General features: G+C 54.4%; 13 protein-coding genes across 18 annotated transcripts in view; 8 read left to right on the forward strand and 5 right to left on the reverse strand.

Moving 5' to 3' along the window:
* Window positions 1-165: 165 nt before the first annotated feature.
* H257_00827 lies at window positions 166-6,872 on the reverse strand. 2 transcript variants are annotated; one of them, XM_009823716.1, is made up of 8 exons: window positions 6,326-6,872; window positions 6,226-6,272; window positions 5,434-6,169; window positions 5,294-5,380; window positions 5,175-5,235; window positions 4,908-5,127; window positions 376-4,861; window positions 166-219 (listed from the first exon to the last, which is right to left on the reverse strand). In XM_009823716.1, the coding sequence occupies exons 1-7, from the start codon at window positions 6,819-6,821 to the stop codon at window positions 2,126-2,128; spliced, it is 4,383 nt and encodes a 1,460-aa protein (XP_009822018.1). In that variant the 5' UTR covers window positions 6,822-6,872; the 3' UTR covers window positions 166-219; window positions 376-2,125. The 2 variants fall into 2 exon arrangements, with proteins under 2 accessions (XP_009822018.1, XP_009822019.1); XM_009823717.1 differs by lacking the exon at window positions 166-219 and having other exon boundaries at window positions 328-4,861.
* Window positions 411-2,129, forward strand: H257_00828 (hypothetical protein). Its single transcript, XM_009823718.1, has one exon. It carries the CDS (start codon window positions 420-422, stop codon window positions 2,097-2,099), a length of 1,680 nt encoding a protein of 559 aa, XP_009822020.1. The 5' UTR covers window positions 411-419; the 3' UTR covers window positions 2,100-2,129.
* A 212-nt stretch (window positions 6,873-7,084) lies between the features above and the next one.
* H257_00829 (hypothetical protein) lies at window positions 7,085-8,271 on the forward strand. Its single transcript, XM_009823719.1, has 2 exons — window positions 7,085-7,994; window positions 8,039-8,271. Exons 1-2 carry the CDS (start codon window positions 7,130-7,132, stop codon window positions 8,083-8,085), a joined length of 912 nt encoding a protein of 303 aa, XP_009822021.1. The 5' UTR covers window positions 7,085-7,129; the 3' UTR covers window positions 8,086-8,271.
* A 20-nt stretch (window positions 8,272-8,291) lies between these two features.
* Window positions 8,292-9,617, forward strand: H257_00830 (hypothetical protein). The gene has a single exon (XM_009823720.1). It carries the CDS (start codon window positions 8,360-8,362, stop codon window positions 8,861-8,863), a length of 504 nt encoding a protein of 167 aa, XP_009822022.1. The 5' UTR covers window positions 8,292-8,359; the 3' UTR covers window positions 8,864-9,617.
* H257_00831 (hypothetical protein) lies at window positions 8,307-9,561 on the reverse strand. Its single transcript, XM_009823721.1, has one exon. It carries the CDS (start codon window positions 9,541-9,543, stop codon window positions 8,914-8,916), a length of 630 nt encoding a protein of 209 aa, XP_009822023.1. The 5' UTR covers window positions 9,544-9,561; the 3' UTR covers window positions 8,307-8,913.
* H257_00832 (hypothetical protein) lies at window positions 9,611-10,832 on the forward strand. Its single transcript, XM_009823722.1, has 2 exons — window positions 9,611-10,398; window positions 10,448-10,832. The coding sequence occupies exons 1-2, from the start codon at window positions 9,643-9,645 to the stop codon at window positions 10,598-10,600; spliced, it is 909 nt and encodes a 302-aa protein (XP_009822024.1). The 5' UTR covers window positions 9,611-9,642; the 3' UTR covers window positions 10,601-10,832.
* Window positions 10,833-12,347: 1,515 nt separating this feature from the next.
* H257_00833 (3-isopropylmalate dehydrogenase) lies at window positions 12,348-13,954 on the reverse strand. Of its 3 annotated transcripts, XM_009823723.1 has the most exons (7): window positions 13,638-13,954; window positions 13,515-13,587; window positions 13,255-13,463; window positions 13,086-13,201; window positions 12,879-13,024; window positions 12,702-12,823; window positions 12,348-12,626 (listed from the first exon to the last, which is right to left on the reverse strand). In XM_009823723.1, exons 1-7 carry the CDS (start codon window positions 13,899-13,901, stop codon window positions 12,450-12,452), a joined length of 1,107 nt encoding a protein of 368 aa, XP_009822025.1. In that variant the 5' UTR covers window positions 13,902-13,954; the 3' UTR covers window positions 12,348-12,449. The 3 variants fall into 3 exon arrangements, with proteins under 3 accessions (XP_009822025.1, XP_009822026.1, XP_009822027.1); XM_009823724.1 differs by having other exon boundaries at window positions 12,348-12,823; XM_009823725.1 differs by having other exon boundaries at window positions 12,702-13,024.
* Window positions 13,955-14,081: 127 nt separating this feature from the next.
* H257_00834 (hypothetical protein) lies at window positions 14,082-15,499 on the forward strand. Its single transcript, XM_009823726.1, has 7 exons — window positions 14,082-14,233; window positions 14,285-14,519; window positions 14,579-14,685; window positions 14,741-14,855; window positions 14,918-14,996; window positions 15,049-15,224; window positions 15,271-15,499. The coding sequence occupies exons 1-7, from the start codon at window positions 14,136-14,138 to the stop codon at window positions 15,418-15,420; spliced, it is 960 nt and encodes a 319-aa protein (XP_009822028.1). The 5' UTR covers window positions 14,082-14,135; the 3' UTR covers window positions 15,421-15,499.
* H257_00835 (hypothetical protein) lies at window positions 15,456-17,491 on the reverse strand. 3 transcript variants are annotated; one of them, XM_009823727.1, is made up of 6 exons: window positions 16,422-17,491; window positions 16,247-16,350; window positions 16,121-16,186; window positions 15,906-16,058; window positions 15,759-15,839; window positions 15,456-15,700 (listed from the first exon to the last, which is right to left on the reverse strand). In XM_009823727.1, exons 1-6 carry the CDS (start codon window positions 17,438-17,440, stop codon window positions 15,615-15,617), a joined length of 1,509 nt encoding a protein of 502 aa, XP_009822029.1. In that variant the 5' UTR covers window positions 17,441-17,491; the 3' UTR covers window positions 15,456-15,614. The 3 variants fall into 3 exon arrangements, with proteins under 3 accessions (XP_009822029.1, XP_009822030.1, XP_009822031.1); XM_009823728.1 differs by having other exon boundaries at window positions 15,456-15,839; XM_009823729.1 differs by lacking the exons at window positions 15,456-15,700; window positions 15,759-15,839 and having other exon boundaries at window positions 15,841-16,058.
* A 162-nt stretch (window positions 17,492-17,653) lies between these two features.
* On the forward strand, window positions 17,654-18,244 carry H257_00836 (hypothetical protein; the record flags this gene model as incomplete). Its single annotated transcript, XM_009823730.1, has 1 exon — window positions 17,654-18,244. The coding sequence occupies one exon, from the start codon at window positions 17,654-17,656 to the stop codon at window positions 18,242-18,244; it is 591 nt and encodes a 196-aa protein (XP_009822032.1).
* Window positions 18,245-18,293: 49 nt separating this feature from the next.
* On the reverse strand, window positions 18,294-18,889 carry H257_00837 (hypothetical protein; the record flags this gene model as incomplete). Its single annotated transcript, XM_009823731.1, has 3 exons — window positions 18,294-18,374; window positions 18,430-18,519; window positions 18,578-18,889. 3 exons carry the CDS (start codon window positions 18,887-18,889, stop codon window positions 18,294-18,296), a joined length of 483 nt encoding a protein of 160 aa, XP_009822033.1.
* Window positions 18,890-19,074: 185 nt separating this feature from the next.
* On the forward strand, window positions 19,075-23,898 carry H257_00838 (hypothetical protein). The gene is made up of 3 exons (XM_009823732.1): window positions 19,075-21,768; window positions 21,829-21,985; window positions 22,041-23,898. Exons 1-3 carry the CDS (start codon window positions 19,091-19,093, stop codon window positions 23,736-23,738), a joined length of 4,533 nt encoding a protein of 1,510 aa, XP_009822034.1. The 5' UTR covers window positions 19,075-19,090; the 3' UTR covers window positions 23,739-23,898.
* Window positions 23,899-24,446: 548 nt separating this feature from the next.
* Window positions 24,447-25,304, forward strand: part of H257_00839 (hypothetical protein) — a 4,009-nt gene continuing 3,151 nt past the window's right edge. The window contains exons 1-2 of the mRNA XM_009823733.1: window positions 24,447-24,601; window positions 24,651-25,286. Coding sequence (XP_009822035.1) covers window positions 24,527-24,601; window positions 24,651-25,286 — 711 coding nt within the window. The 5' untranslated portion in view covers window positions 24,447-24,526. The remainder of the gene's footprint in view (window positions 24,602-24,650; window positions 25,287-25,304) is intronic.

Raw genomic sequence — 25,304 nt, forward strand, 5'->3', positions numbered from 1 at the left:
CTAAACCGTACGGAAGTCGCGCAGCATTTCAAGCTACAGCTGTACTGGCTGGCGCATACTATCAGATAAATGGCCTGACCAACGACGAGGATACGATCTGCCTGTGGTCGGCATCGCAGTGGCAAAGTTATGTAACGATAACGTTCGTTATTTTCTGTTGAAGTTGGCTGTCCAATTTCCAGCAATGCCATTGGCTGCTTTAATCCCTCTGTTGAACGCCTAGCATTAATTTATACATTAGGCATTTCTATCAAAACATCTGACCGAGTCCTTAAACCCAGGATAGATGATCAGAATCCCGTTCAAGGTGAAAAAACATCTCCATACAAATCACAAGTTCAAATATCTCTCCGAAAAGCGTCCACTTCAACTTGCCTTTCCACGGCACGGACATTTATTTCACTTTGAAATTGCAAGCCATGACCGCCAAGAAGCACGAAGCTTCGGCGCTGCTGAAGAAGGAAGTGGAGGAGCGAAATGCAATTGAGATGTACGGCAGCACCTCGTCAAAGGACTCTACCGCGTCGACGATGTCCTTGCCCATGATCCCTGTGATGCAAGAGATCAAGGAGATGAGCAGCATGGCGATCCAGTTGTCCCTCCGGCAAATGGTGCGCCAGGCCATGACCCTCACGGATGCCGCTTTCCAGGGCCACATCGGGACAAAACAGCTCGCGGGGGTCGCGCTTGCGAGCATGTGGATGGGCGTCCCGTCGGCGTTCATTCAGTACTCGATCCAAGCGATCCCAACGTTATGTGGACAAGCGTACGGCGCCAAGAACAATGTGTTGGTAGGTATTTGGCTCCAAACGGCCGTCGTGTTTGCTGTGTGCACGTGCGTTCCGGTCATGTTGTACTACATGTTTGTCGGGCACATGATTGCCCTCACCATGGACGACGAGGACACGGTCATGTACGGCCAGTCGTTTGCGCGCGTCATGGCGTTGGGGCTCATTCCCCAGTTCGTGTACAACGCATGCGCGTCGTATTTCGCCGCCCAGGGCGTGATCATGCCAGCCACATTTTGCAGCGGGCTCACGATGGTGCTGAACATCGTGTTCAACCAAGTGTTCATCTATGGCGCGTTCGGGTGGCCAGGGTTGGGGTTTATTGGGTCGCCCATTGCCACTGTCACGAGCACATACCTCCAGCTAGCGCTCTTCCTTCTGTACACTGTCGCGTGGAAGAAGTACCATGTCGCGTACTGGGGCGGGTGGACGTGGGACTGCATCAAGCGCGACCGCGTGACCACGTTCTTGTCCCTGGCGGTCCCCATGGGTATGTCGTCGGTGGTCGATTGGTCGTCGGCGGCAGTGTCCAGTGCGTTTTCGGGGCTGTTGGGGCCCCAGATTGCCGCCACGATGTCGGTGCTGAACGGCATTTACGGCGTCGCAAATGCATGCGTCAGCGGGTTCTCCATTTCGACGCAGATTCGCATGTCGCGGTACTTGGGCCAAGGCCACCCCACGGCAGCGAAGCGCGTGCTACTCCTAGGAGCCCGCGTCATCATGGTCAGTGCCACGACGCTCCTCGTCCTCGTCGTGTGCGGCCGCAACTACCTCTTCCACGTGTGGAGCAACGATCCCGAGATCATTGCGCTGTGCGGCAAGGCACTGGGGTTCTTTATTGCATGCGTGATGGTCGCTTTTGGCCGGTTCCTGCTCACGGCGTCCATGAACGCCCTGTCGATGGCCGACGTAAACCTCATTGCCAACAACATTGCGTCGTGGTGTATCTACGTCCCACTGAGCTACCTCTTGCCCATCACGCTAGCCTGGGGCATCAACGGATTTTGGGTCGCAGACACCCTCGGCGAACTGTTCAAAGTCGTCGTGTTGGCATGGGGGCTAGCCCGGGTCAACTGGCAGGCGCGCGCCGACCAAGCCCAAGCCGCCGCGGAAGCGTCCGACGTCTTGCAGCCAGAACTAGAAGAGCAGCGAGAACTGCTGGCGTATGAGAACGAAGCTTTGACGCCGGGATCCATCCGCAGCCCGTCGCTGTTGCTGTCGTCCAAAAGCCACCACACGCCCACCCTCATGCAACGTGCCACGTCCCTCACCCCCAAGCAGCAACCTCGTCACATGCACAAAGAAGTCTAACCAAATAAATTCACAGTATTGGGTTTCTAAATAACAGGGGTAAGGTGGTTTTGTATTCGCGCGACCGATCCGGACTGCTGCGCCGCGTCGGGGACCACGCTGCTTCCGACTGCGTTGAACCCGCCGCCTTCACTTCCGCGTCGTTGTGGTAGAGGTCGTTGGCCGACGAAAGTCACACTGGAACTGGTTCTGATGCCACTGCCTCCCCCTTTTGTACTCGCAGACGACTTTTTGCGGGGATGACGTGGGTTGGTGTTGGTCGAGTTGGACGGCAGTCCCATCGCTGGCTGCTTGGCGGCTGTCTGCTCGTTGGGAACGAGCACAAATGTCTTTTCTAGGTTGGCTATGGAATCGTCCTTGATGCTCGAGATGCACCGCAGTCCTTGCAGGCGGATGGCCGTGCTCGTCTTCTCTCGCTCGCGCTCCACCCGAAGGATCTTGGTCTTGAGACGGGTCGCCACTTGCACATACGACTCGACTTCGTCCAGCAGTTTCTCGACCGACGGATCGATTTGCATGCCATGGTTCTTCTTGGGAACCCCCAACGGTATCACCTTGGTGATGCCGCCGTAGGTCGTCCGCCACATGTTGGACGCTTCTTCCCACCACCGCCGGACGCGCCGCGCTGGTTTATCCCACATGCGTTGCTTGCGGTGGGTGCGAAACTCGGTGTGGATGGCAATGGCGGCGTTAAAGTTGTCTACCGCGGTCGTCCAGTCGGACTTTTGAACCATGACCAGTCCCGTGAGGAACTCGATTTTGCACTGGTGGAGGGTCACCTCCATGTCGTCGGGGTCACTTCCGCCGCCGTGCATTGCGCGCGAGCTAGACGTACGCCTGAGTCCCCGCGGCGCGGCGTGGCGGCTGTGGCTCGTGTCCATGAGAAGCAGCACCGCCCCCGCCGACGTCAAGCACATGAGTGCAAACTCCGACACCCCCCGGAGCAGCGCTTCTTCAGTGCCCTTGGCAAAGTAATGCATCGCTTGGTTGTACATGTGGGCTCGGGAAAGGTGGTACGCTAGGTGGTAGCAGTGCTGGAACCGCGGGATGCGGTGCACGGGCACTTCGTTTTCAAACCAGAGTGCAAACACGCGGTGGATGGTCTCGCGCTGCGATGGCAGCATGACGTTGTACACGACCAGTCGCATGTCGTCCGACGTGAATCGAATCGTTTCGTTGTGGTGGTCCAGCGCGACGATGCCGTGGGTTTCAGCATGGGACATCCCGATCAACGCCTGCACAAAGATGGACGCGTTCTGGCTAGACAGCGACGCTGGCAACAACTCGTGATTCAGGTCTGTGTCGGGGGCGTTGGTGAAGCTGTTGTTGTACTCGAACGCAAACACGGATCGAAGCATGTAGTGCAGCGCGTCAAAGTGAATGTAGTCGATGGCGACGCTCGTGATGCGCATGGCGAGCTGGCTCGTCGAGTTCATGTGGTCGAAGTGATGCATGACCTTGGCCCGGGTTTGCAGCGAGATCTCCAAGTCCACGTCGTGGATGTCCTTGAGCACGTGGACCACGCCGCGTTCCAAGTCGATGTAGATCGTTTCAAGCTCCAACAACCGTTGCATGAGAGCAATCGTGCTGCCGGGGTTACCGCTTGACCGACCGTGGACGTACTCAAGCAGGTACGAGTTCATGATGGCGATGCCGTAAAAGTGGCTAAGGAACAACGACGTGTCCCGTGCCGAGAGGTTCTGGAGGTCGAATCGAAGCGTGTGCGGGACTTGCTCGAGCTTTTTGAACTCGACATGCGGCGGCGGCGCGTCCGGACGGACCCCCACGATGCACGTGATGTTGGGGGACACACCTAGCACGTGCACGAGGAGGTCCCAGGACGCAGCGTCGATCCATTGGCAGTCGTCCCATGCAATCAGGATCGGGTGCCGCTCGTTGGCTTCCCGGAGGATGGCCACGACCAGCTGCGTCACCTCGTGCATGAATCGTTCGTCGTTTTGAGCCAGAGACAGCGAATGGCTGGTCTCGGGAAAACAGTGCGGGATGAACACGTTCAAGAGCGGCAGAAGGTCCGCCGCCAGTCGGCCGGACTGGACAATCGCATGCACAAACTGGAGCCCGACGCCGAAGTTCAAGTCGGTGGTGCTCGCGATAAATGTGTTGCTGGACTCTTCCGCTTCGCTGCCGTCGTCGACGTGGCTCTGACTCTCGGACACGCTGAAACCGTCCGACCTACTCTTGGGGGTTGGCAGAACGGCCATAGGTGGTGCCACGTCAGTGTTGGTCGTGGTGGTGTTGAGGCCAAGAGACTTGAGCGACGATTTGTGCATGGCCGCGAGAAGCTGGGACGGCGATTTCGTGACCGTGCGAAACAACGTCGACGGTCGGCGGTTGGCTGTGACTGGGGAGCCTGGCTGGGCCGTGTCGACGGGGGGTGGAGGGGGCGCGGGGATGATGCTGTGGCGCTTGCTAAAGACGATCGTGGCAATCACTTTGCGCCACACGAACAGTTTGGTATTTTTCTCGACAGAGTCCCCGCAGCTATAGTACACGTTCGGATGGACGTTGACCAAGTGGCGCAAGAGCGTCGTCTTGCCAGCCCCCGACGCCCCTGTGAGCACGATGCTCTGACACGTGTCGGGGCCGGAGGCACCAGGCATCGTGGGGTACCCGGGCCGAGTGCCAAACTCTTGAATGCGAGTGATCAAAACGTCGTACACGTCGGACGGCATGAAGAAATCCCCCGGCGGGGTCAGCTCTGTCGACGTTGCGCCCACCGCGTCATGGAACACTTGGAACACCTACCAAGAGTCAACCAACGCCTCTGTGACGTGGGGGGTGGCGTACCTCGATGAAGTCGCCCTTTCCCTTGACCATCACATGCGTGCCCTTGTCGAATTCAAACCGAGTTAACGTGGCCATATGTGTCGTGTCGTCGCAGAGAATTTCACCCGGCTGGGCCATCGACATGAGCCTCGCAGCGAGGTTGATCACGTCCCCCACCACTGCGTACTCTGCTCGTACAGCACTGCCAATGCTTCCACAGAACGCCGGCCCTGACGTGATCCTACTCGTGCAGTAATAACACTACGCTCCTGGATGTAGGACATGTACCCAATGGAAGCTTGGACACCTTTTTCTTTCAAATACAGGGCCATACGAATCCCATGCAATGCTGTACACAAGGAGTTGTAAGGACATGCGTCAACTTCTTGGTGTTGAATGCTCCAAACCGTTGTTCTCGTGGTAAAACGGAGGTAGGCCCACGACCACGATGGCTACGGCGCCCTTGTCGTCGATCAGGAATTGGCGAATCGTAGCTACAAGTGCACATTGCCGTTTCCAAGTTACAATCCAGGACGGACGGATGTACCGTGCACTCGATACGCCGCGTCTTGCACGGCGCAAAGGCATCGGTGGACTTCGTGGAGCTGCTCGGTGGCGTCGGCAATGTCGAGGATACCCGTGAACTTGATGAAGATCGCAGTGATTGAGCGCATGCCGTTGATGACAATTTTGCCTTTGCCCAGCGACAGTGCGATGCAGCCTGGCACGTAGGACTTGACAAGCGGAATCAAGTCCCGGCCCAGGCGCAGCGTCGGCAGCGTGTACTTGACATTTGCGTCGCTCCGAAGGTCGGTGATCTTGTAATTGCCCGTGGGCAGCGCCTCTGCCATGATGTGCATAGGCTGTACAGAGCTGGACTCGACCAGTGCGCGGTAGCTTTCGGCGGACACGACGAGCTCCCCTGCGTGTGCGTCGGCCTCTGCGATGGACATTTGACCGGTGGCAGCCCCGGCGACGTAGAACTCCCACCGATTCAAGAGCCCCCCCACGTGATTTCCCGTGACGGTGCTAAATCCCATGCCCACGTGCATTTTAAGGGCCCCCAGCCCCCCGCTAACGGTGGTGGGGGGTGGGGGGTGGGTTTGCTTGACGTCCTGCGACGTGTCAAGCGCTTTCAACACTTGCAACGCACACGAAATGGCCGTGAATAATAGCACTCCGGGGTCAACTGGCGGGCTGGTTGTTGGCGCGCCACCACCGGTCGGTGTTTTGAGTGGGATGTGGTCGCTTTGCCACATGACAATCATGGCATCTCCCGCAAACTACATAACAACCTTTTTTCAAACAACCGAATCTTATCTGTTACACCAAGTCGTACCTTGATGATGTCGCCGTTGTATTGCGTGATAATGTCAATCACAGGCGCTACCACGAATGTAATATTAGGGAGACCATACGAAGGCCAAATGGGTAGTTACCTAGCGTTTGGTTGAGGGTCTTGGTGAGTTGCTCGATGGCCATGCCAGTGCGCATGAGTCCCACGTCGTTGGTTGTGTTGGCACCCATGGTTGGACGCTTCTCCTTGAGGGAGAACGAGTTGTTCGGGTTATGCCGCTTCTCGTTTTCGGAGCGTTGGGAAAGATGATGGACGCTGTCGATGCGACCGCCACTGGCGTGGCTGATGCGCCGATGGCTGGCGGACCGACTGACGTCAATGGGTTTTGCAATGCTGCCGTTGCTTGTCGACAGCTTCGTGGCTTCAGTGGCGATCACAGGTCGCACATTCTCCTCTTTCGTGAGTCGGTCCGCCAGAGTGGAAAAGCCTGAAATGTCGAACAGCGCCATCACCGCGGTGAACGATTGCGTGGCCGGCTCCGTGAGGGCTACGCGGGAGTGCGCGTATTGGGACAACACAATGCGAGGCACGTAGCGGCAAAGAACTTCCAGTTCCTTCTTCTCGCCCTTGCTGCTCATTCTACGTCAAGGTCATGGGAGACGTTGCAGCCGTTGCTTTCTCGCTTGAGGTCTTAGACTGTTTCATGCTGAAGCGACACGGTTACATTTGACTTTGAGCAATGAAACCGTCGTCATTGTTGTGTAGGCAGGCGACATACCTGGACAGCTACACATTCCTCGTGCAACTAGGTGGAATATTCACTTCGTCTAAGTGTCCTCAACAGGAGTCGTTTCAAAACTTACACATATTTGGGTATCTTATAAAGTAACTGTGGTCGTTATAATCTACACATGTACAGTACGTAGTCTTATACCGTTGTGGCGAAATGGAGGTGGTGACACGGACAGCGGGGGTCGTGCCCAAGCGCCTCGGCCTCAAGTACGGACCCGTGCCAACCTTGGCATTGGAGTACGAAGACATCTCAAGACAGCTCAAGTTGGCGGTCGTCGAGTTACCCCACTTGACACTGCATGCAACGCCATCTGAAATAGCGGCAGGCATTCAAAAGGAGCACCAACTGTTTGGCCCAAGTTTGGTGAATGAAGACCAGCTCGTGCGGCTCATGCAGCGCCTCCTTCAAAGTCAGCATGAACGTTTGATAAAACAACGCGATGACCAAGGAACGTTGAGGCCTACTGGCACGACATTATTGAACTCTAGCCAGAGGAACGAGGAAGCCAAAAACGACGAGAAAGAGGAAGGCAGTGACAAGGGCGACAACGAGGACGACGATGAAGGAAAGGAAGGGAGCGACGACGACGAATACGAAAAGGTAGCACCAAACACGACCAGTGCGGGTACAGTATTGAAGCCGGACGACGCAGTGGCAATGTCGCCGAGTCCAGTGGTTCAGCAGCCACAAGCGGTGGAGGAGCTGGCTAAAGATGACAGCGAATTTGACGAATCGTTTGAAGAGGAGTCGTTTGTCGAAGGCAGTGCGGACAAAGGGAGCTTCTTGACCCAATCACCCACAACCAACAAATTCGACGTTGACGAAATGTCGGAAGCCACCAAGGGGAAATTTGGGAGTGGCATAGGTAGAGCTGAACCGGTTCTTAGCCAGGCAACCCCGGGCGTTGTCACGGAGCCAGAGCTGCCGGCCAAAGTCCCCAATGAAACCAAACAATCCGAGAAAACATCAATCAAGGTCGATGAAAGCGCAGACGACATTCCGTCCGAGGAGGAACTAGGTAACGCTCTTGTCCTGTACATGCACACACTGACGCTGTGGCAGAGTACTTTTCAGGTGGCGACGAAAGTGGCGACGACGACGGGTTCTAAATTACAACTTAACCAGCCCAGTCGCATCATCTTTATGACTTGGTGGCTTGATACCGCCAATGGTTTGGCCATGGCCTTTTGACGCTGGTGGCCGACCAACATTCTGCCGTTACGTACATATGTCTTATCTGGATCCGGATACTAAAGCACCCACGCCTCGGATTGGCTAAAATCCCTGGTTCGAATTTCGTTCTTTTCTCGAAAACACGGTGGGCATTCGGTGCAATACTACTGGCTGGTCACTTTCACTTTAGCCCCCGACAGATAACGAATCATGGCCGCGCAACAACAACGAGCTCTTGTGGCGCCGGTGAAGTGGGCACAGCGCAAGGACTCCCTGTACTTGACGGTCGATCTCGCGGACGTGACGGACGAAAAGGTCGAGTTGACGAACACTACCCTGAAATTCACCGGCACGAGCAACCAAACCAAGTACGAAGTGAACTTGGAATTCCTGCACGAAGTGGACACAGAAGCGGCCGAAAGCAAGTGGGCGAAGGCCGACCGCAACATCCATTTCTACATTTTGAAAAAGGACAAGGATGCCGACTTTTGGCCGCACTTGCTCAAGGACAAGCACTTGGAAAAAACCAATGTCAAGGTGGACTGGAACAAATACGTTGACGAGGACGAAGAAGGCGAAGACAGTGGCTTTGACATGAACGCCCTGAGCGGCGGAGGAGGATTTGACATCAACCAAATGATGGCCCAGCAAGGCGCGAACCTTCCCGATGAAGAAGACAGCGACGACGAGGACTTGCCCGACTTGGAAGAATAGACTTACGCTGTTAATACTAGTGACCATACATCCAAAGAAACATTCAAACATCACGTCTTACGATTGGATTCTATATCTCTTCGATGGGCGATGAAGGAGAGTGCGATGTTTCGAACGACAACATCGTCATGCTCGGCGCATATGTCGATACGTCCGATAACTTGCTCGTTGTCTTGCAACGCTGCGGCGGGAAGAATATCAGAAGGGGCATCAAGAAGAAAGTACATCGTAGACAGCGCGGCTGCGCACGTGACTGGGTCTGGCGCATGTGTGGCTTGCAGAATAAGGGGAATCGCATCGTTGTCTGCAAGGATCTTCTGAAAGCGCGGGTCTGGAGCAACATTGCATATAGCTTGCATGGCGAGTCGGGCGATAGTGATCGCATGGTGCCGTTGAGTTGATGATGCTCTGGCCGTCGGGGGTTGCAGCTGCGCGGCAACAGGAAGTACCTCGTCCACAAAGTCCACAAACATATCGACCAAGTTCAGTCGGAGGAAGAACGTGTAGTTGATGGGGTCGTAGCTGAAGTTCGCCAGATGCGCAAGGCACTGCTCCTTCGCCTTGGCGGGAGTCGATGGGTTCGTGCATTCCACCATGAGCTGCTCGAGGTAGCCTTCCCGCGATAGCGCATCGCCCTTGGAGCTTTGTCGAGCGATCAACCTTGCATGGGAAGATAGCATCGCGCAAAAAATGGCTTTATTGTTGGGATTATTTTGACCTCGTTGAATATGAAACGAGGACATTTTGGTCAGAATTAGGATTTCCCCCCTTGTTAAAACATGCACGGCATCCGCAAGTCGGACGTGGCCAAGTCGCCTGAAGAAGAAGCCAAGATCGAGGAGCATGTCCGCAAGTACAAGGAAGTGTCGTCGCAGGTAATGGCGCTCAAGAAGGCGCAGCAGTTTGATGATCATGCGCTACGGCTGTCTGCGGTGGTGGTGGTGTTGAATCCCGAGTTTTGGATCGTGTGGGCATTCCGCCGCGACGTGCTTCGCCATCTCTTGGAAGCGGACGGTAGTCGCAAGAGCGAGTTGGGGGAAGCCGAGTGCAAGTTGACGATGGAAGCGTTGATGAAGAACCCCAAGAGCTACTCAGCGTGGTTCCAGCGGCAGTGGATCATAGACAACGGTATGGCCGACATCTCCAAGGAGGTGCGACTGTGCGATGCCCTGCTGGACAAAGACGAACGAAACTTCCATTGCTGGAACTACCGTCGGTACTTGTCCAAGCTGGCGGGCACCCACGACGACCTGCTTGAGTTATGCGACCGAAAGATCAACCAAAACTTCTCCAACTATTCGGCGTTGCATCAGCGCACGTTGTCACTGCCGACGCCGCTTCCACTGGCCGTCCTGCTCAATGAAGTCGAAGTCGTCAAGCAAGCCGTGTTCACAGAGCCGTACGACCAAAGCAACTGGTTCTACTACCGATGGCTGCTACAGGCGATGCCGCGCGGCGAGTCCAGCGCGTGGCTCAATGAAATCGCTTGGATCGAGGAGCTCCTTCAAGAAGAACCCAACGCCAAGTTGGCATGGGTACCGTTACTACCTTGCCTTCAGTCGTTCGTACCTGACTCATTCCTAGGTGACGCTCGCGTTTGTGTTGGAGTCCAGTAACGATGCCGACTCTGCCGCCGCCCGGACTGCGCGATGCCGACACATTTACACGACCTTGATCGACATGGACATTGACCACAAGCACTACTACACCGATCAATTGCGTCGATTGGTGGAGTAACTAACCTCGTACTACAGTACTACTACATACTACGTAGTAGTACGTACTAGAGTTCTCATAGTTTTGGAAACAAGGAATTCGAGCTTACAGTTCGTATTGCGGATTTTTAGATCGAATCTCGCCGCCGAATCATGAATATTGACGCTATTGGCTAATCCATTTTTTTGCTTGGATTTGATTGGCTCGTACGGTAAGGTCAAATATATTCAACCAATCAGAACTCCAGCGTGATGATTCAATATTGATTAACGTAAAACTCCAATTTACAGACATTACAGTATTGTGCTTTCGAGTGAAATTTCGTGTTGTGGCGTGGATTCTCGTTGAAATTTAAATCGATTTGATTGGCGACTTCAGATGAGCTCAAAATTATTAGCCAATCAAAACATTCTCAATGAAATTCAACCAATCAGATCGATTGTGGATTGGTTCCGTCGGAGCGATTCGATTGCACCCCCTCGCCAAATTTGTATCAAATCGACAATAAGAACACTTTTTCTGAGACGCTGCCGGGAAAAGCATGTACAGTACAGTAAGTAACTCGAGCTGGGAGATGCGGGAACTGGCGAAAACTCATCATAACACGAAGTTATGGAAGGCCAAGATCGAGGCATTCATGATTAGCGAAAGCGAAACTGGAGTTTCCTCGCAGTCATCCAACTTGTTGGAGAGGGACATTGGCTGCTGTACTCACACGCTTTCTATCTGCATGTGCGATGCCTTGCATTCAAAAAATTCGCGCCGTTTCACATTCAAATCACAACAGTTCCGGATATTTCATCACTTTTGCGGATGCAATATTTTTATTGTGCATGTTTTTTTGTGGTACTCGGACGACATGTCAACATGCGCATACAGTATATCGAAAATGGACGAACTTTGAGGACGCTTTTCTCGAGCTGTGTAATACTTAGAGCAATACTACTCGTACTACAAGATAGTCCATTACTAGCTCAGCCTATGCAGCATGGTCTGCACATACACAGCTCACTCTGGCATGAGGCATCTTACCCGCATGTACACGCTTGTCCTTGAAATACGACGAATTTGCCAAGTTCGAAGTTGTCTTTCTCTACAGCTGTTGATTCAGGCGACATGCAATAATGTGTTCTTGATAGTATTGGTTGTTTTTATGAGGAATGGAGAGTTTCGCGACCCGTTGTGCAGTATGCATTGAGAAATCGCTGACCTGCATCGCGCCTTAATGTATAAATCGTTTGTGCAAAACGTAAATAATTATGGAGATGAATAAAAATACGCATACTTAATACAAATATCAACATAAACATGTTCAAGCGAATAATAATATGTAACTGTCGCACGCATGTACACGTCGTTTGATTCCGTGGAAGTGGCAGATTCAGTTCCTGGTTGACTCGCACGCGAAAACTTGAATAAAGATGCATGTATCCCCTCGACAATGGTACACCACGATTTGAAGGAATCAAGGACCTTGAATTCTTCATAGTGATGTGTTTGTGTCCTGTTCCCGCATTTCCCCGTAGGTATCGGATTATAATTCTAGAATATGTTACATGAAGCCAAAATCCAGGTCTATTGGGGAGTTATGAATGCGATATGATTCCTGTTATTAATATAATTCATTATCACTCGCAGCTTAAACAAGAGGTCCTATTTAAGGCGCACCATTTTAAGCTGTTAGTCTTTGCATATTTTTTGGGCGGGTAGGTTAAAAACTGCCTTTGCCTTTGCAGGAATTATCCGCGTGCACCTTAAATTGGATCGAGCACCTTAAATTAGACTTTAACGTTAGACAAACCCTGCGAATTTTAAAAGTTTAATAGCGAATTCACAATATGAAGGATATGTATTCTTTGTGGACGGACTATTATGATTTGCTCGCCGATGCGTCGTGCAGCGCTTGGATTTGTGCGACAATGGCGTCCCCCATGGCTGTGGTGCCTACCGTTTTGTCGGCGCGGTCGTGTGTCAAGTCGCCGGTGCGGACGCCTTGCTCGAGCACGTTGTTCACGGCTTGTTCGATCAGCGCCGCTTCCTTGTCCATCTACAAACCACCCATCATGATATATATATATATATTGGAATGATAATAAATACATCCGATGAAGGAGCCACGTACGTGAAACGAATAGCGCAGCAAGAGGGCGCCCGACAAGATTTGAGCAATCGGGTTTGCAATTCCCTTGCCGGCAATGTCTGGCGCTGACCCGCCGATGGGCTCAAACAAGTGAATGTGGTCGCCTAATGGTTTTGTCAAGTAAAACATCTGATGAAAGCCACGACAGAAGCGTAGTACCAAGACTTGCCGACGGCATGAGACCCAACGAGCCAGGAAGGACGGACGCGGCGTCCGACAGGATGTCGCCAAACATGTTGCCCGTGACAATAACGTCGTACTGCGATGGGTTCTTGATCAGTTGCATCACGGCGTTGTCAATATACCTAAAATCCGAATCATTATGGTGATAATAGTAGTAGTCATCGTCGTTGAATAATGGCGTACACAAACTCGACAGATACCGACGGGTACTCGAGCGCGATGTCCTTGGCCACTTTGCGCCACAGTCGACTGCAGTCGAGGACGTTGGCTTTGTCAACGACCGTGAGCTTCTTGGTGCGCTAGACGAACGACGAGGAAGCATGAGATGGGCTCGACGACAGACGTCACGTACACCCATGGCTGTCTCAAACGCAAACTTCATCGGGACTCGGATTTCGTCCTCCGAGTACTTCATCACGTCCCGCGCCACGCCGTTTTCAGTCGAGTGTTCGCCAAAGTAGATGCCAGACACCAATTCCCGCACGATGACCATGTCCACTCCCGCCGCAACAATGCTCGGCTTGAGCGGGGACAGGTCCGGCAACATGGCGTAGATCTTGGCTATTCCCTGGTGTAAGGAACGTGACTCAGGAAGGAAGGGGATTTGTCTACCAGGGCGAATGTTCACGGCCAAGTTGAAGTTCTTGCGAAGGCCCAAGATACAATTCTTCTCGGCATCCTTCCACTACACATACGCTCGCTTGTTCATAAGTCGTTCGTGCAAAGAAGTCATACCTTTGGGGTTTCTTGGGCATCAATGGGTCCACCGACAGACCCAAACAATACTGCATCGCTTGCCTTGACTATGTCCACCGTGCTTTGCGGCAAGTGGCTCTTAAACTCGTCGTACGCAGCGCCGCCGCACAAGCCATGGGTAAACTCAAACTTGTGCTGGAAGAGAGACCCGACCAACGTCAGCACACGTACAGCTTGCTCGCACACTTCCGGGCCAATGCCGTCGCCAGGAAGCACCGCAATTTTGTACCCCGACTGACTCATGCTGTGGCGAGATCTTGTGATGTTTGAAAATGACAATCTCAAGGAAAGGTCCGTGGCAAAATCGAATTGCGCAACCAAACGCCGTCCGGATATATCCGGACACTCATTGCGCAATCACCTGAAAACGATTTGATTGGCTCAATCTTTTTATTATCCGGATCCGCATACCAGAAAAACAACGTTCACGCGAACACCGACGAGCGCCGACTGTACCGTTAAATAGACACAAGTGCGATGCTTCGACGCCCCCAGACAGTGGGGGGGCTATTCAGTCACACATCACCCAATGCAGGAGCCGCCGTCGATCTCGCCCGAGACCTTGCCGCGGCCAGGTATGATGCTAAGGTTGACGCTTCTGCCGTGTATGATGACTACATACGTAGGAATGCTTACAAGAAGCATGACTCGAGTGCGTCGATCGCTGCGCATAAAAGCTGCGCATGCAGCAAGGCTGAGGGTGGCATGAATGAGCCTGGACACGCCGTGAACTCCATGAAGAATTCGTTGCTCAAAACCATGGCTGATGCCGGGGTCAGTGCCATTGGATTCAACTTGCTGCTTTTGACATTGCTGTCTGGACCTTCAAGTCCCAAATTGTTGTACCTTTCAGTCCGCATGGTACGTGTCCACCGCTTTCATCTTCCACGATTCAACGGCAGCATGTAATCTCTGGGCAGGCACTGGCTAGTACCGTTTCGTCCGCGTTGTTTGCTGGCATTTTGGCCTACCGTCGCAACGAAGAGCAACGCTTTGAGTACGAACGCGAACGTCGGCGTGAAATGTGGTATGTCACGATGACGTTGTTCGTATGTCACATTTCCTTATGCAACGTCATGCAGGGAGCTGGACAATTTCCCCCAAGGCGAGAAAGACGAGATGGTCGAACTGTACACGGGCCGTGGCATGACCATGAAGGACGCTCGAACTGTCATCGACTTGATGGCCAACTACGAGGTACTAGCAGTAGACAGTGTCACAGGAATCATCCTCACATGTGCAAATGGCCTTGTGGACAGCATTTCTTCGTAGACATTATGATGATTGAAGAGCTGCACATGTTGCCACCCGACCAAACCATCAGTTCATTGCTTGTTGGTACGACCCCCCCCTGCACACCCACAATCGTCCCAGCGTGTTTCTAACATAGGCGCCACCACAAGTCTCGGCACGTTCACGTGGGGGCTAGTGCCGTGGGGACTCGCCGCCTCGTTCCATTACCTCACATCCCCCGTCGTCGTCCCCTCCACTACATCGCTCATATCTCCGTGGGTCGTCTCTACGGTCGTGTCGTCGGGGATGGCGTGCTGGCTTCGCATGTACACGGTACACGATTGTGTGCTTTTGCCGACATGCCAACATGACATTGTAGTTTTCTGGGTCGGAGCATTCCAAGTCGTACTACATCGGCGGGCGGCTACACATCGAGTTGCCGTACGCCGTCGAGTTGTGCGTGGGGCTGTTTGTGGCTTTGGCAGGTGCCACGTGGCTGGCCACCTCCTTGGCGGATAATACGTCATAGTAGTAGTAGCAGTAGTAGTACTAGTACTAGTAGGAGCGATATATACATTATATTCAAACGAGAGGGGGGGTGTTCATTTAGGGGATATATCTGGTTCGTTACATAGGTACAACAACACGGAAGGGCCGCGTTGTGGTGGATGGGGACGGACACACACAGCTGTGTGGTGTAATAGTAGGCATCTGCCTCGGTTCTTACGAGATGACGCAGTTCTCTTTGTTGAGGGGGGCGCCGTGCTGCTGCTGTTCGCGCTCGAGTAGCTCCTTTTGAGTTATCACAGCTATTACACACAGGTCGTTCGGTTTAGCGCAAAAAACTCTCGAGTAGGAAGATGGTACTGTTGATGGTCATGATCAGCGCATCCCGTGCAATGGTTTCCAGGGCATTCGACGTGTTTTCACACGTTTTGGCGCTTGTTTCTAACCCCACGACGTTAGTTCACAAGGGTACAACTATCTGGGTACGGTATGGATGTGATGTAGTACCCATGTATCGACAATGATATGCATCGGCGGCGGCTTGGCCCATCTCTGTGACGATCACTCGGGTCGCCAGGTCGATTTTGTTGCCCACGAGCAGCATCGCAGGCATGTTGGACGGCGAGTGCTCTTGAATGTTCTTCATCCAGTAGCCCACATCTACATGTGCAACCCATATGAATATAAATATATGTGACACAGGCCAAGAACAATCGCCCTACTGTCAAACCCGCGCTTGTCGCCGACGTCGTACACGAGAATGATCCCATTCGCGCCCTTGTAATACGCTACAAATCAAGCGCCTGAGTCCAGCACAACCAGGCATGACTACATATGAGACACCGTACTGGACGTAATGCGATGAAACCGCTCCTGCCCCGCAGTGTCCCATATCTGCAGCGCCACGTCGTATTCGTCCTCGAGGGTCAAGCTGCGCACCTTAAAGTCCACTCTACACCCCATTATCATAAGACCATAAGACCATAAGACCAACACATAGAATCCAAGGCCGGGACGACGTACCCCGCGGTCGCAAGCATAGATTCCGAGAACTCGTCGCCAGAAAACACGCGCATGAGGCTCGTCTTCCCCACCCCGCTGTCCCCCAGCAGCAACAGCTTGATTTTGTATGGCTTGCGCTTGGCTTGGTCACCGGGCCGGCCTGCATACTCGGGCATGGCCGACGACGATGCGCGGCGATGGGCGAGCGGACCCGCGGGTCTGGACGTGCCGATGGCGGCAGTGATGGAGCTGCGATTCGACGAGGATGATGACGAGGATGGTGCATCTGACGCCAAGCCATTGGGTTTCTTGCCAAACATCTTGGTTTTGATGCCTGAGAACGCCTTCCCCAGCGAACCTTTCTTCTTGACCCGGCCCGAAGATGCCATCGCGGACGACACGACCGCGACGTCGACAGGGGCCTCCTCCACGACACCAATCGACGAAGGCATCTCGCGCTCCTGCTGTAGCTTGATGGCTTCCTCTTCCGCCATCTTCTTCTCCTCCAGCTCTTCCTCTGTCATGCTCCGCCGCTCGGCCGAGTCGTCTGCACGCATGGCCAACCCCTGGGACAAGATATCCAACGCCTTGGCGCTCAGAGGCCCTGCTTCAATGTGCTGAGCAGCTCGATTGCTACCACATCCATGGAGACCGTCTTGCATCATGGCGATAGCGTCCAAATCCACCGGGGCCGACCCTGCCAAGTACAACTTGGTCGATCTCGCCGCTTGCCTGGCTACACTCCCCTCATCGTCGTACGAGTACCCATCATCATCGTGGGATTCGTCGTCTGCTGTAGCGCCCCTTGCGCGAGAGGTTCCGTCGACCTGGGCCGACCGAAACCCTGTCGTTCCCAACGATTGCGGTCGCGGCAACTTGTCAACCTGTGGGTGCGGTCGGACGCTGCTGTTGTGCATTTCAATGAACGACCGACTGCGGGAGCGACTGTCTCTCTGCTCCAACATCATTTCCATCTCCCGTTCCCACGCATCTTGATCAACAGTGTCCGCCGCCGCCTCTGCGCCAACATCGCTGTTCATATGTAACACCTCCTCGTCCTCGTCGGGTGTACTATGCGCAGTAAGACTCGCGGAATAAAATACTGTATGAACAAATAACTGTAAATTAGTGTACATCAAATGTACATTGACCTGTCACAATACATTCCTTCTCTCAATTTATTCTCAATATCAATACTCAGAGTATATGTCTAAGTGGTGCTCCTGCAAATTCAGAGTTCATTCCTCTGCAGCATGGGACGACTGGCCAGCAAGCGCAAGCTCAAGCAATGCGACCCGTTCTTCAAGGGCAAGAAGACAGTGGGAACTGACAGCTCCAAGTATGACATGGCGCCGACGCTGTCGAAGCGCAAAAAGAAGATGATGAACAAGGAGATAGATCAAGCGGCTATCGACCGGTTCGTCCTAGGCAATGGGTCGACTTCGGGCGGCGGCAAAAAGAAGAAGAGCGGCGGCACGTTGGCAGACGTGGAAGGTCGTCGTCCAGGTGAGACGATGCGTGCGTTCAACCACCGCATGGGGACCGAAGTGAAGCGCGTGCTCGCCCAAGAGACGAAGAAGACCCAGAAGACTACCATCAAGCGCAAGTCATTTTTGGAATCAAAGAAGGAAAAGACTCGGCGCAAAAAATTGACGGAACAAGAACGATACGAGCTCGAGTTTCAAGAAACAGGGTCTACGAAGAAGGACAACTTCGAAGGCGCCGAGCGGATACGATTTGGTGAACGCTACGATGCCCCGCCTATCTTGCCCGTGCTGAAGGGCACGCTAAAGCGAAAGGCCGACGACGCCGCGGCCAACAGGGCTAAAAAGCACAAGGCGTAGCTAGGCTTGCTTGAATGCCATTGGTTTGGGGTCGAATGGAGTTGTCTTGTCAGATGATGCGCATGATCTGTTCGGCTTCCGGCTGGGATAAGCGTCGTTGACAAGGATTGGAAAGCAGGGTTGCAAGGACCTATATACGCACACAGGAGGATCATGCCGTGTGCGTGGACACGAGATGGTGTGACCTTGGCAAGCAGATGCAAATCGCCACGTGGGGAATCAAAGCAGTATGCAGTCTCGTGCCATGGCAAGGCAAGAAGTTGGTCGTATGTGTCCTACGGGGAAGTTGTTCGATTAGTCGCCATGAGCAAGTGAACAGCGAGAGGAGGTCACCTGGGCGTGTGGGGAGTTCCCGTGTATATACAGCAGGTCGATGTATACACACATGGTTTGGAGTCGTGTGTACGCGGCGATGGGGTCGTTTGTGTACGGTATGGCACCCGGCGAGTCGGACGAATCATTGAGCACCCAGAGGATGCGGGAAGGCACACCTTGGTCGACGTTGTAGTGCCGCTCAACAGTGTGTCCCAGTGCTCGCATGGTTGCCTCGAAGTCATGCAGCAATCGTCCCTCCACGTCAGGCAACGCATGCCCCTCCACGTGGAGCAGGAGCCTCACGACGTCAGTGGACTTCGCTCCCGCCATGGATCGATCGACAGGTGTAACGCGTAACGCAATGTGGTGTAATTTGGTGGGGGCCAACGATCAACACTCTCGATTGTAATTAAATACTTCACCGGGGAGAAATCCATAGATTTTGCCGTATCTTTTTTTAATTTCACACGCGCCGTGGGGTCAGCATGCCTTGGCGTTTGCATTTTACATTTGGCTGTGGATAGGACAAGCATGTCGCGGTTGAAGACGGCGAGCGAGCTGCCAACGCACGACCGCTTCCATTCCCGCGCCCCAGCGGTCCCCGTGGACGTGAGTCACCTGAGCATCAACCAGCGCTTGGTCCTTGAGAACAGGAAACGCGCCATGGAAAAGACGCGCCGCCGCAACACGATCGAAGTCGAGCGGATGCTCACGACAGAGCCGGTGGAAGTTGGATCGCAGATCTGGATCCCTGACTCGGAAACTGTTTGGCGCGTGGTGCAAGTGACCAAGGTCCATGGGGAAGACCGGGGCATGCTCTTGACTGTGGTGGGTAAACACGGCGAAGAAAAGGTCGACATGCGCGACATTGGCGATGTCTACCGCGTGAACCCCCGCGTCGTGGACGACATGACGTCGCTCTACTACATCCACGAGGCAGGTATCTTGGAAAACTTGAACATTCGCAGTCGTTTGGACAATCAGCGCCCGTACACGTTCATGGCAAACGTGCTGATTGCCGTGAACCCCCTGCGCAAGGTCGTGGAGCCAAACATCAAGGACTACGTGAAGACCCAGATGGGCGACCGACCGCCACATCCATATGCCGTGGCGGAAGTGGCGTTCCAGCAAATGGCGCTTCGGTCGCCGTCGCAGAACCAGTCGATTGTCATTTCCGGCGAATCCGGCGCCGGCAAGACCGAAACGTCCAAGATTGTGTTGCGCTACATCACGACCCGAGAGCACATTCTCAACGGCAACAAGGACGATTCGGTCGTCACGATGGCGAAAATCTCGTCGCAAGAGCTCGACCGGCGCCTGTGGGACACGAACCCCATCTTGGAAGCATTCGGGAACGCCAAGACACTGCGCAACCACAACTCGAGTCGATTTGGTAAGTTCATGAAGCTGCAGTTCCAAGACACGGGCAAGTCCACGGTGGACCTCCACCTCGTCGGCGCGTACATTGAAACGTACTTGCTCGAGAAGTTCCGCGTCGTGGCGCAAATCCCCAACGAGCGCAACTTCCATGTGTTTTACTACCTCTTGGCGGGTGCGTCCGACGACTTGAGTGCGCAGTTGCACCTGACGTCGCCCGCCGACTACTTGTACCTGAACCAAAGCGGATGCATTTCCGACCCCAACATTGACGACGAGCTCCTCTTTGACGACGTGTGCAGCGCGCTCAAGTCGGTTGGCGTCGACGCCGCCATGCAGCTGAACGTGTGGACTGTCCTCGCCGGCCTTCTCCATTTCGGCAACGTGGTGCTAACGAACCGCGAGACGTCCGAGGGCGACGCCGGCGACATCACGACGGCGACGGCGGGGGCGCTGCAGATCGCCGCCACCCACTTGGGCGTGGACGTGGCGTACCTGGAGCGCGTGATCACGACGCGCGGCATCAACACCCGCGGCGAGAACTTCGTCATCAAGCGCAATGCGAAGGAAGGCATGTACGTGCGCGACGCGATTGTCAAGTCGATTTACCAGCACTTGTTTGACTGGATTGTGAACCACATCAACGTATCGTTGGGTCATGGGCCGCCGGACCTGTCGTTCATTGGGGTGCTCGACATCTTTGGGTTTGAATCGTTCGACCACAACGACTTTGAGCAGCTCTTGATCAACTACGCCAACGAAGCGCTCCAAGCTACGTTCAACCAGCAAGTGTTTATCGCTGAGCAAGAGCTGTTCTCGCATGAAGGCATCGACGTGGGCAAGATTGCATGGCCAGACAACCGCGAGTGCATCGACCTGATCTCGTCGAAACCCCACGGCGTGCTGCCGCTGCTCGACTCGGAATCGCGGACGCAAAAGCCCACCGATGACAAGTGGAACGCGGCGCTGCACAAGACCCACGTCGGCCACGGCCACTTTTTGGCGCCCCACGAAAAGGACAAGAAGTTTGTGTTTATCATCAAGCACTTTGCGACGATGGTCACGTACACGGTGGGTAACTTTATCGACAAGAACAACGACACGATCCCAAAGGACTTGGAGGATCTCGTGCTGTCGTCTTCGTCCGAGCTCATGGCGCAGATCTACAAGTCCGGCGTCGACGGCGGCGTCGCTGCGTTCAAGAAACCCAGCGTGTCGTTCAAGTTTTGCGACCAAATGCAGACCCTTGTCGACACGCTCAACGCCACCCGATGCAACTTTGTCCGGTGCGTCAAACCCAACCCAACCATGTCCGTCGGCGCATTCGACAACGGGTACGTGGTCGACCAGCTGCGGTGCACGGGCATGCTGGCCACGTGTGAGCTGCTCAAGGTCGGGCTGCCGACGCGGGTGTCGTATGACGAGATCTGCCGCATCTACAAACCAGTGCTGCCGCCCCATGTGACGCCCATGTTCCAGTGCTATAACGACCGCACGTTCACCGAGGCGGTGCTGTGGGCGTTTCGAGTCGACCCGGACGCGTACCGCCTCGGTCGTACGCGCGTGTTTTTCAAGACGGGCAAAATCGCGCTCTTGGACGCGCTGCTCAAGGTCGACATGAACAAGATGGGGCCGTGGATCGTGGCGAGGCTCAAAAAGTGGCTCGCGCGGCGGCGATGGCGGTACGCAGCGGCCAAAGTGATGGCTCAGCGGTCGTTTTTGTGGCTGCTCGAGTACGTGCGTAACCGCAAGGCGGCGATTGTCAAGATCCAGTCCATTGCCCGCATGTACAATGTGCGCAAGCAGTTCCTCGTCACCCGAGCGTCGAGTCGGTACGATGAGGACGATGAAGTCGTGGAATATGTTTGTGAGGCTGACGGATTGGCTTGTAGGGAAGCGGCGAAACGCAAGGACGCGGCGGTCCATCGATGGAAGAAGGCGATGGCCGTGGTGAGAGGACGCAACGCGTTCAATAGGTTGTTTGCAGCCAGTCGGGCGAAATTGCAAGCCCAACACGCCCGTGTGAACCGTGCGGCGACTGTCCTGCAGGTATATATATATATATTGATCCTGTCGATACATGGAGCTCAGAGTGATGGTGTAGACGGTGGCGCGCGGCAAACTGGCGCGTCGAGAAGCCGAAAAGTTGCGTCGGGCGGCCCAAGAAGCTGCCCTGCGCTTGCGATTGCAAAAAGAAGCCGAGCGATTGCAAAAGGAAGCCGACGCGCGGCTCCAGGCCAGCAAAAAGTCGGCCAAGCGCCGATGGCACGCCGCGTTGATTGCAATCTCGGCCCAGCGCTTGCTCGTGTCGCGGTTGATCAAAATCCGAAACGGTCGGTTGGTCGCGGAAATGGCGGAGCAACGCGCCCGGGAAGACGAGATCCTGCGCCTGCAACGTCTGGACGCCGAGCGCGTCCTACAGCAACAGGTGCAAACCCAGTCGGCCATCAAAATCCAAGCCGCATACCGGGGCAAAGTCGGTCGCGACGAAGCGAGTCGCGTGGCTGCCGTCGCGTATGCCCAGTCTGCTGCCCTGGCCGCGTCTGTAGCTGCGGACGAAGCGGCGCGCGCGGCGGAATTGGCGTCCAAGGCCTACGAAGCCGAATCCGCCGCCCTCCGAAAACTGGATTCGTTGGAAGCCTCTCGAATGGCGGCGACTGTTGGTGTCGTCCCGGCGAGCGTTGGGGTGTTGGGCACCGCGGGAGTGGCCCAAGGCGTGGCGGGTGAAGCGGGGGCTCTGGGCGCTCTCGGATCGCAAGGCGTTGCGGGCGCGTTGATTGACAAGCAAGAGAGTTTGGTCGAGCCGGACATGAGCTGGATGCCCAAGGACACACCTGCCTTTAGCGAAGGAACTATCGGCAATGGGTTGTCGGCGGATGAATTGCATCAAGCGGGCGTGGACTTGTTTGGCGAAGAAGGGGCCCAAATCCAAGGCCCGTTGATCAGTGCCGACGACGACGATCTTCGCAACCCCGTCGAACGCATGCAAGAATTCCCCACGGGTCCTCCGATTCCGTACAAGGGCGGCATATTCACATGCACGTTGCTTGGCCACCGCAAACTGCAAGACGAAAACTGGGGCGACGAGTACACAGAATACGTGCTGCGGGTGACGTGGGGGCGCGACATTCTCGAGCAATCCAAGACGGCGTGGCTCGTGGGCGGTCGCTACAACGACTTCAACGCCCTCCACCAAGAGCTCAAGGCGGCGGCGTCGGGTCAAAAGGGCAAACGCGCACCATGGTTCCCTCGGTTCCCGAAGCGGCATCCGTTCTCGTCGTTAATTGGCAAGAACCAAGAGGAAAAGTTCATCACGAAGCGGGAAAAGGAGCTGAATCGGTACATGACCCAAGTGCTGACGCAAATGCCAGACGCCCTCTTGAACGTGCACATGGATCGGTTCTTGCAGCTGACGCTGCGGACGGGCGACATTTGCGAGCGCGAGGCGTTCGCGGAAGCCCGCAAACAATGGGAAGAAGAAGAACGAGAAGCGCTAGCACATGCTGCCGACGCCGAGCCGCTCAACGACGGCGAAATCCACGAAGTGGAAGAGTTGGTGCATGGACTGCTGGAAAAGATCATTTATGCCCAAGGGGACATCCGCACGGATGGCGCGCTCCAAGAGATGATCCACGCGGTCAAGGTGCTGCAGCCCCGTGTGACGGCGTCGGCGCAGATCGGGGCTGGAGTGAACATGGAGTTGGTGCCGTTGGCCATGCAACTGCAAGACGACATTCAAGACGCGTTCAACCAGTACAACGATACGTTGTTGGCGTTGCGATTGGGTCAAGAGTTCGACTAAGCCGACGACAGGAGTAACGCCGTTGTTTATACATGCGGAGAGAAAATGCCTAGAGAAATACGAATGCAAAAATGTTTATATAGCGAGTGGCGGGTCTTGGATTTCGTGGCGTATCTTTCTGTTGCATAGAGTTAAGGAGCAACGATACTCAGCGTTGTTGGGATTGTAGCCGTCTTCGTCTCGCAGATTTGAAATGGATGTCCCCGCCTCGCTGTGACGTGGTTTGCATTTAATACAGATGAACTTTGCATTTTGAGGTACTTTGAACCTCGATGACCTACTTTGATGCTATCTATGTACTACAATCCAGCAACACTCTGAAAAGGCGTCGACCAATCAGGTCATCGATCATTTTGAGGAGGCATTATTCTGAGAACTGGCACTTCCAAATTTCCGACTTGACTGACCTCCTGGACTGCATAACAATCTTGTAACCATCGGCGCAAGATTGACCAGCGACGTCGAAGATGGCGTCAACTCTGCTAATTATTGGTCCGTTTCATCGATTTACAAAGTCGTGGCTTGCTTGTAACTACCGTTCGACAGAGTCGTGGGAGGATGAGGAGTGTCGAAGCTCATGCATTTTGTGTTGTGGGATTGTTACAACCAGATACTACAGTCGAAAGGTCTTTGACCAATCACATTGTCTGAAAACGGTTGCAAACATGATCTTCAACGACTGTCCACGAAATTCGAACGGGACCACTCCAAACACTCCATTTAGAAGAACATGTGCATAACATCATGCCGACAATACTAGCTTCAGCCATTTCCAAATCATCTTCGCCATGAAGACATCATGCTTTTCCATCTTTCTCTTCTGTGCGGCGCACCAAAGTTCTGCGCGGTACCTTCGAAATCAGGTAAGTTGCCTTCCAGGAAACATTGGCGGTTAACCTAGTGCCTATAAAGGGGGGAAACGATGTGATCCCTGGCCAGAATCCGTTGCAACTTGTGCCTGCAGACGGATCCACTTTGGTTCAGAGCAAAGTCGACAACGTTGACGCTGATGGTCCGTGGAACAACGACCTCGTCCTCAACCAATTCCAACTTGCCGATAGCGACCCGCCTCTCGCCAACGTAGATGACCTTAAAGAGCAACTCACCGAGCTTCCTGATCCAATCCTCTTGATTCAAGTGGAAGAATTATTCCAGAGTCCTTCCAGCGATGCTGAGTCCTTCTCTGCTCGAGATGAAGTCGACGTGGGTGCCCTCCTTGACGACATCCACGATGTTACGGATGACTTGCTGGATGCCAGCGACATCGTCTCAGATGCCGACGAAGTGCTCGTTCAGAGTCCGCCCAACGAGGTGGTGGCCTTGGCTGCCGAAGATGAAGTCGACGTGGGTGCCCTCCTTGACGACATCCACGATGTTTCGGATGACTTGCTGGATGCCAGCGACATCGTCTCAGATGCCGACGAAGTGCTCGTTCAGAGTCCGCCCAACGAGGTGGTGGCCTTGGCTGCCGAAGATGAAGTCGACGTGGGTGCCCTCCTTGACGACATCCACGATGTTTCGGATGACTTGCTGGATGCCAGCGACATCGTCTCAGATGCCGACGAA

Source organism: Aphanomyces astaci, assembly GCF_000520075.1.
Source record: "Aphanomyces astaci strain APO3 unplaced genomic scaffold supercont1.1, whole genome shotgun sequence".
NCBI lineage: Eukaryota > Oomycota > Saprolegniomycetes > Saprolegniales > Verrucalvaceae > Aphanomyces > Aphanomyces astaci.

Bases quoted from the DNA above. Each gene is read 5' to 3' on its own strand.
- H257_00834 (XM_009823726.1), top strand. From the start codon at position 14,136: ATGCTTCGACGCCCCCAGACAGTGGGGGGGCTATTCAGTCACACATCA. The intron at 14,520-14,578 runs GTACGTGTCCAC...ATCTCTGGGCAG, and splicing joins TGTACCTTTCAGTCCGCATG to GCACTGGCTAGTACCGTTTC. The intron at 15,225-15,270 runs GTACACGATTGT...ATGACATTGTAG, and splicing joins GCTGGCTTCGCATGTACACG to TTTTCTGGGTCGGAGCATTC.
- H257_00832 (XM_009823722.1), top strand. From the start codon at position 9,643: ATGCACGGCATCCGCAAGTCGGACGTGGCCAAGTCGCCTGAAGAAGAA. The intron at 10,399-10,447 runs GTACCGTTACTA...ACTCATTCCTAG, and splicing joins CCAACGCCAAGTTGGCATGG to GTGACGCTCGCGTTTGTGTT.
- H257_00828 (XM_009823718.1), top strand. From the start codon at position 420: ATGACCGCCAAGAAGCACGAAGCTTCGGCGCTGCTGAAGAAGGAAGTG.
- H257_00830 (XM_009823720.1), top strand. From the start codon at position 8,360: ATGGCCGCGCAACAACAACGAGCTCTTGTGGCGCCGGTGAAGTGGGCA.
- H257_00827 (XM_009823716.1), bottom strand. From the start codon at position 6,821: ATGAGCAGCAAGGGCGAGAAGAAGGAACTGGAAGTTCTTTGCCGCTAC. The intron at 5,128-5,174 runs GTACATGTCCTA...CTGCACGAGTAG, and splicing joins GGTGTCCAAGCTTCCATTGG to GATCACGTCAGGGCCGGCGT. The intron at 4,862-4,907 runs GTACGCCACCCC...GACTCTTGGTAG, and splicing joins GAAAGGGCGACTTCATCGAG to GTGTTCCAAGTGTTCCATGA.
- H257_00833 (XM_009823723.1), bottom strand. From the start codon at position 13,901: ATGAGTCAGTCGGGGTACAAAATTGCGGTGCTTCCTGGCGACGGCATT. The intron at 13,588-13,637 runs GTATGACTTCTT...GCGTATGTGTAG, and splicing joins ATGCCCAAGAAACCCCAAAG to TGGAAGGATGCCGAGAAGAA. The intron at 13,025-13,085 runs GTACGCCATTAT...TTCGGATTTTAG, and splicing joins TCGGTATCTGTCGAGTTTGT to GTATATTGACAACGCCGTGA.
- H257_00831 (XM_009823721.1), bottom strand. From the start codon at position 9,543: ATGCTATCTTCCCATGCAAGGTTGATCGCTCGACAAAGCTCCAAGGGC.
- H257_00829 (XM_009823719.1), top strand. From the start codon at position 7,130: ATGGAGGTGGTGACACGGACAGCGGGGGTCGTGCCCAAGCGCCTCGGC. The intron at 7,995-8,038 runs GTAACGCTCTTG...ACGCTGTGGCAG, and splicing joins TCCGTCCGAGGAGGAACTAG to AGTACTTTTCAGGTGGCGAC.
- H257_00838 (XM_009823732.1), top strand. From the start codon at position 19,091: ATGTCGCGGTTGAAGACGGCGAGCGAGCTGCCAACGCACGACCGCTTC. The intron at 21,769-21,828 runs GTACGATGAGGA...ATTGGCTTGTAG, and splicing joins GTCACCCGAGCGTCGAGTCG to GGAAGCGGCGAAACGCAAGG. The intron at 21,986-22,040 runs GTATATATATAT...GTGATGGTGTAG, and splicing joins GTGCGGCGACTGTCCTGCAG to ACGGTGGCGCGCGGCAAACT.
- H257_00835 (XM_009823727.1), bottom strand. From the start codon at position 17,440: ATGAACAGCGATGTTGGCGCAGAGGCGGCGGCGGACACTGTTGATCAA. The intron at 16,351-16,421 runs GTACGTCGTCCC...AATGGGGTGTAG, and splicing joins TCTATGCTTGCGACCGCGGG to AGTGGACTTTAAGGTGCGCA. The intron at 15,701-15,758 runs GTACCATCTTCC...TGTGTGTAATAG, and splicing joins GCTGATCATGACCATCAACA to CTGTGATAACTCAAAAGGAG.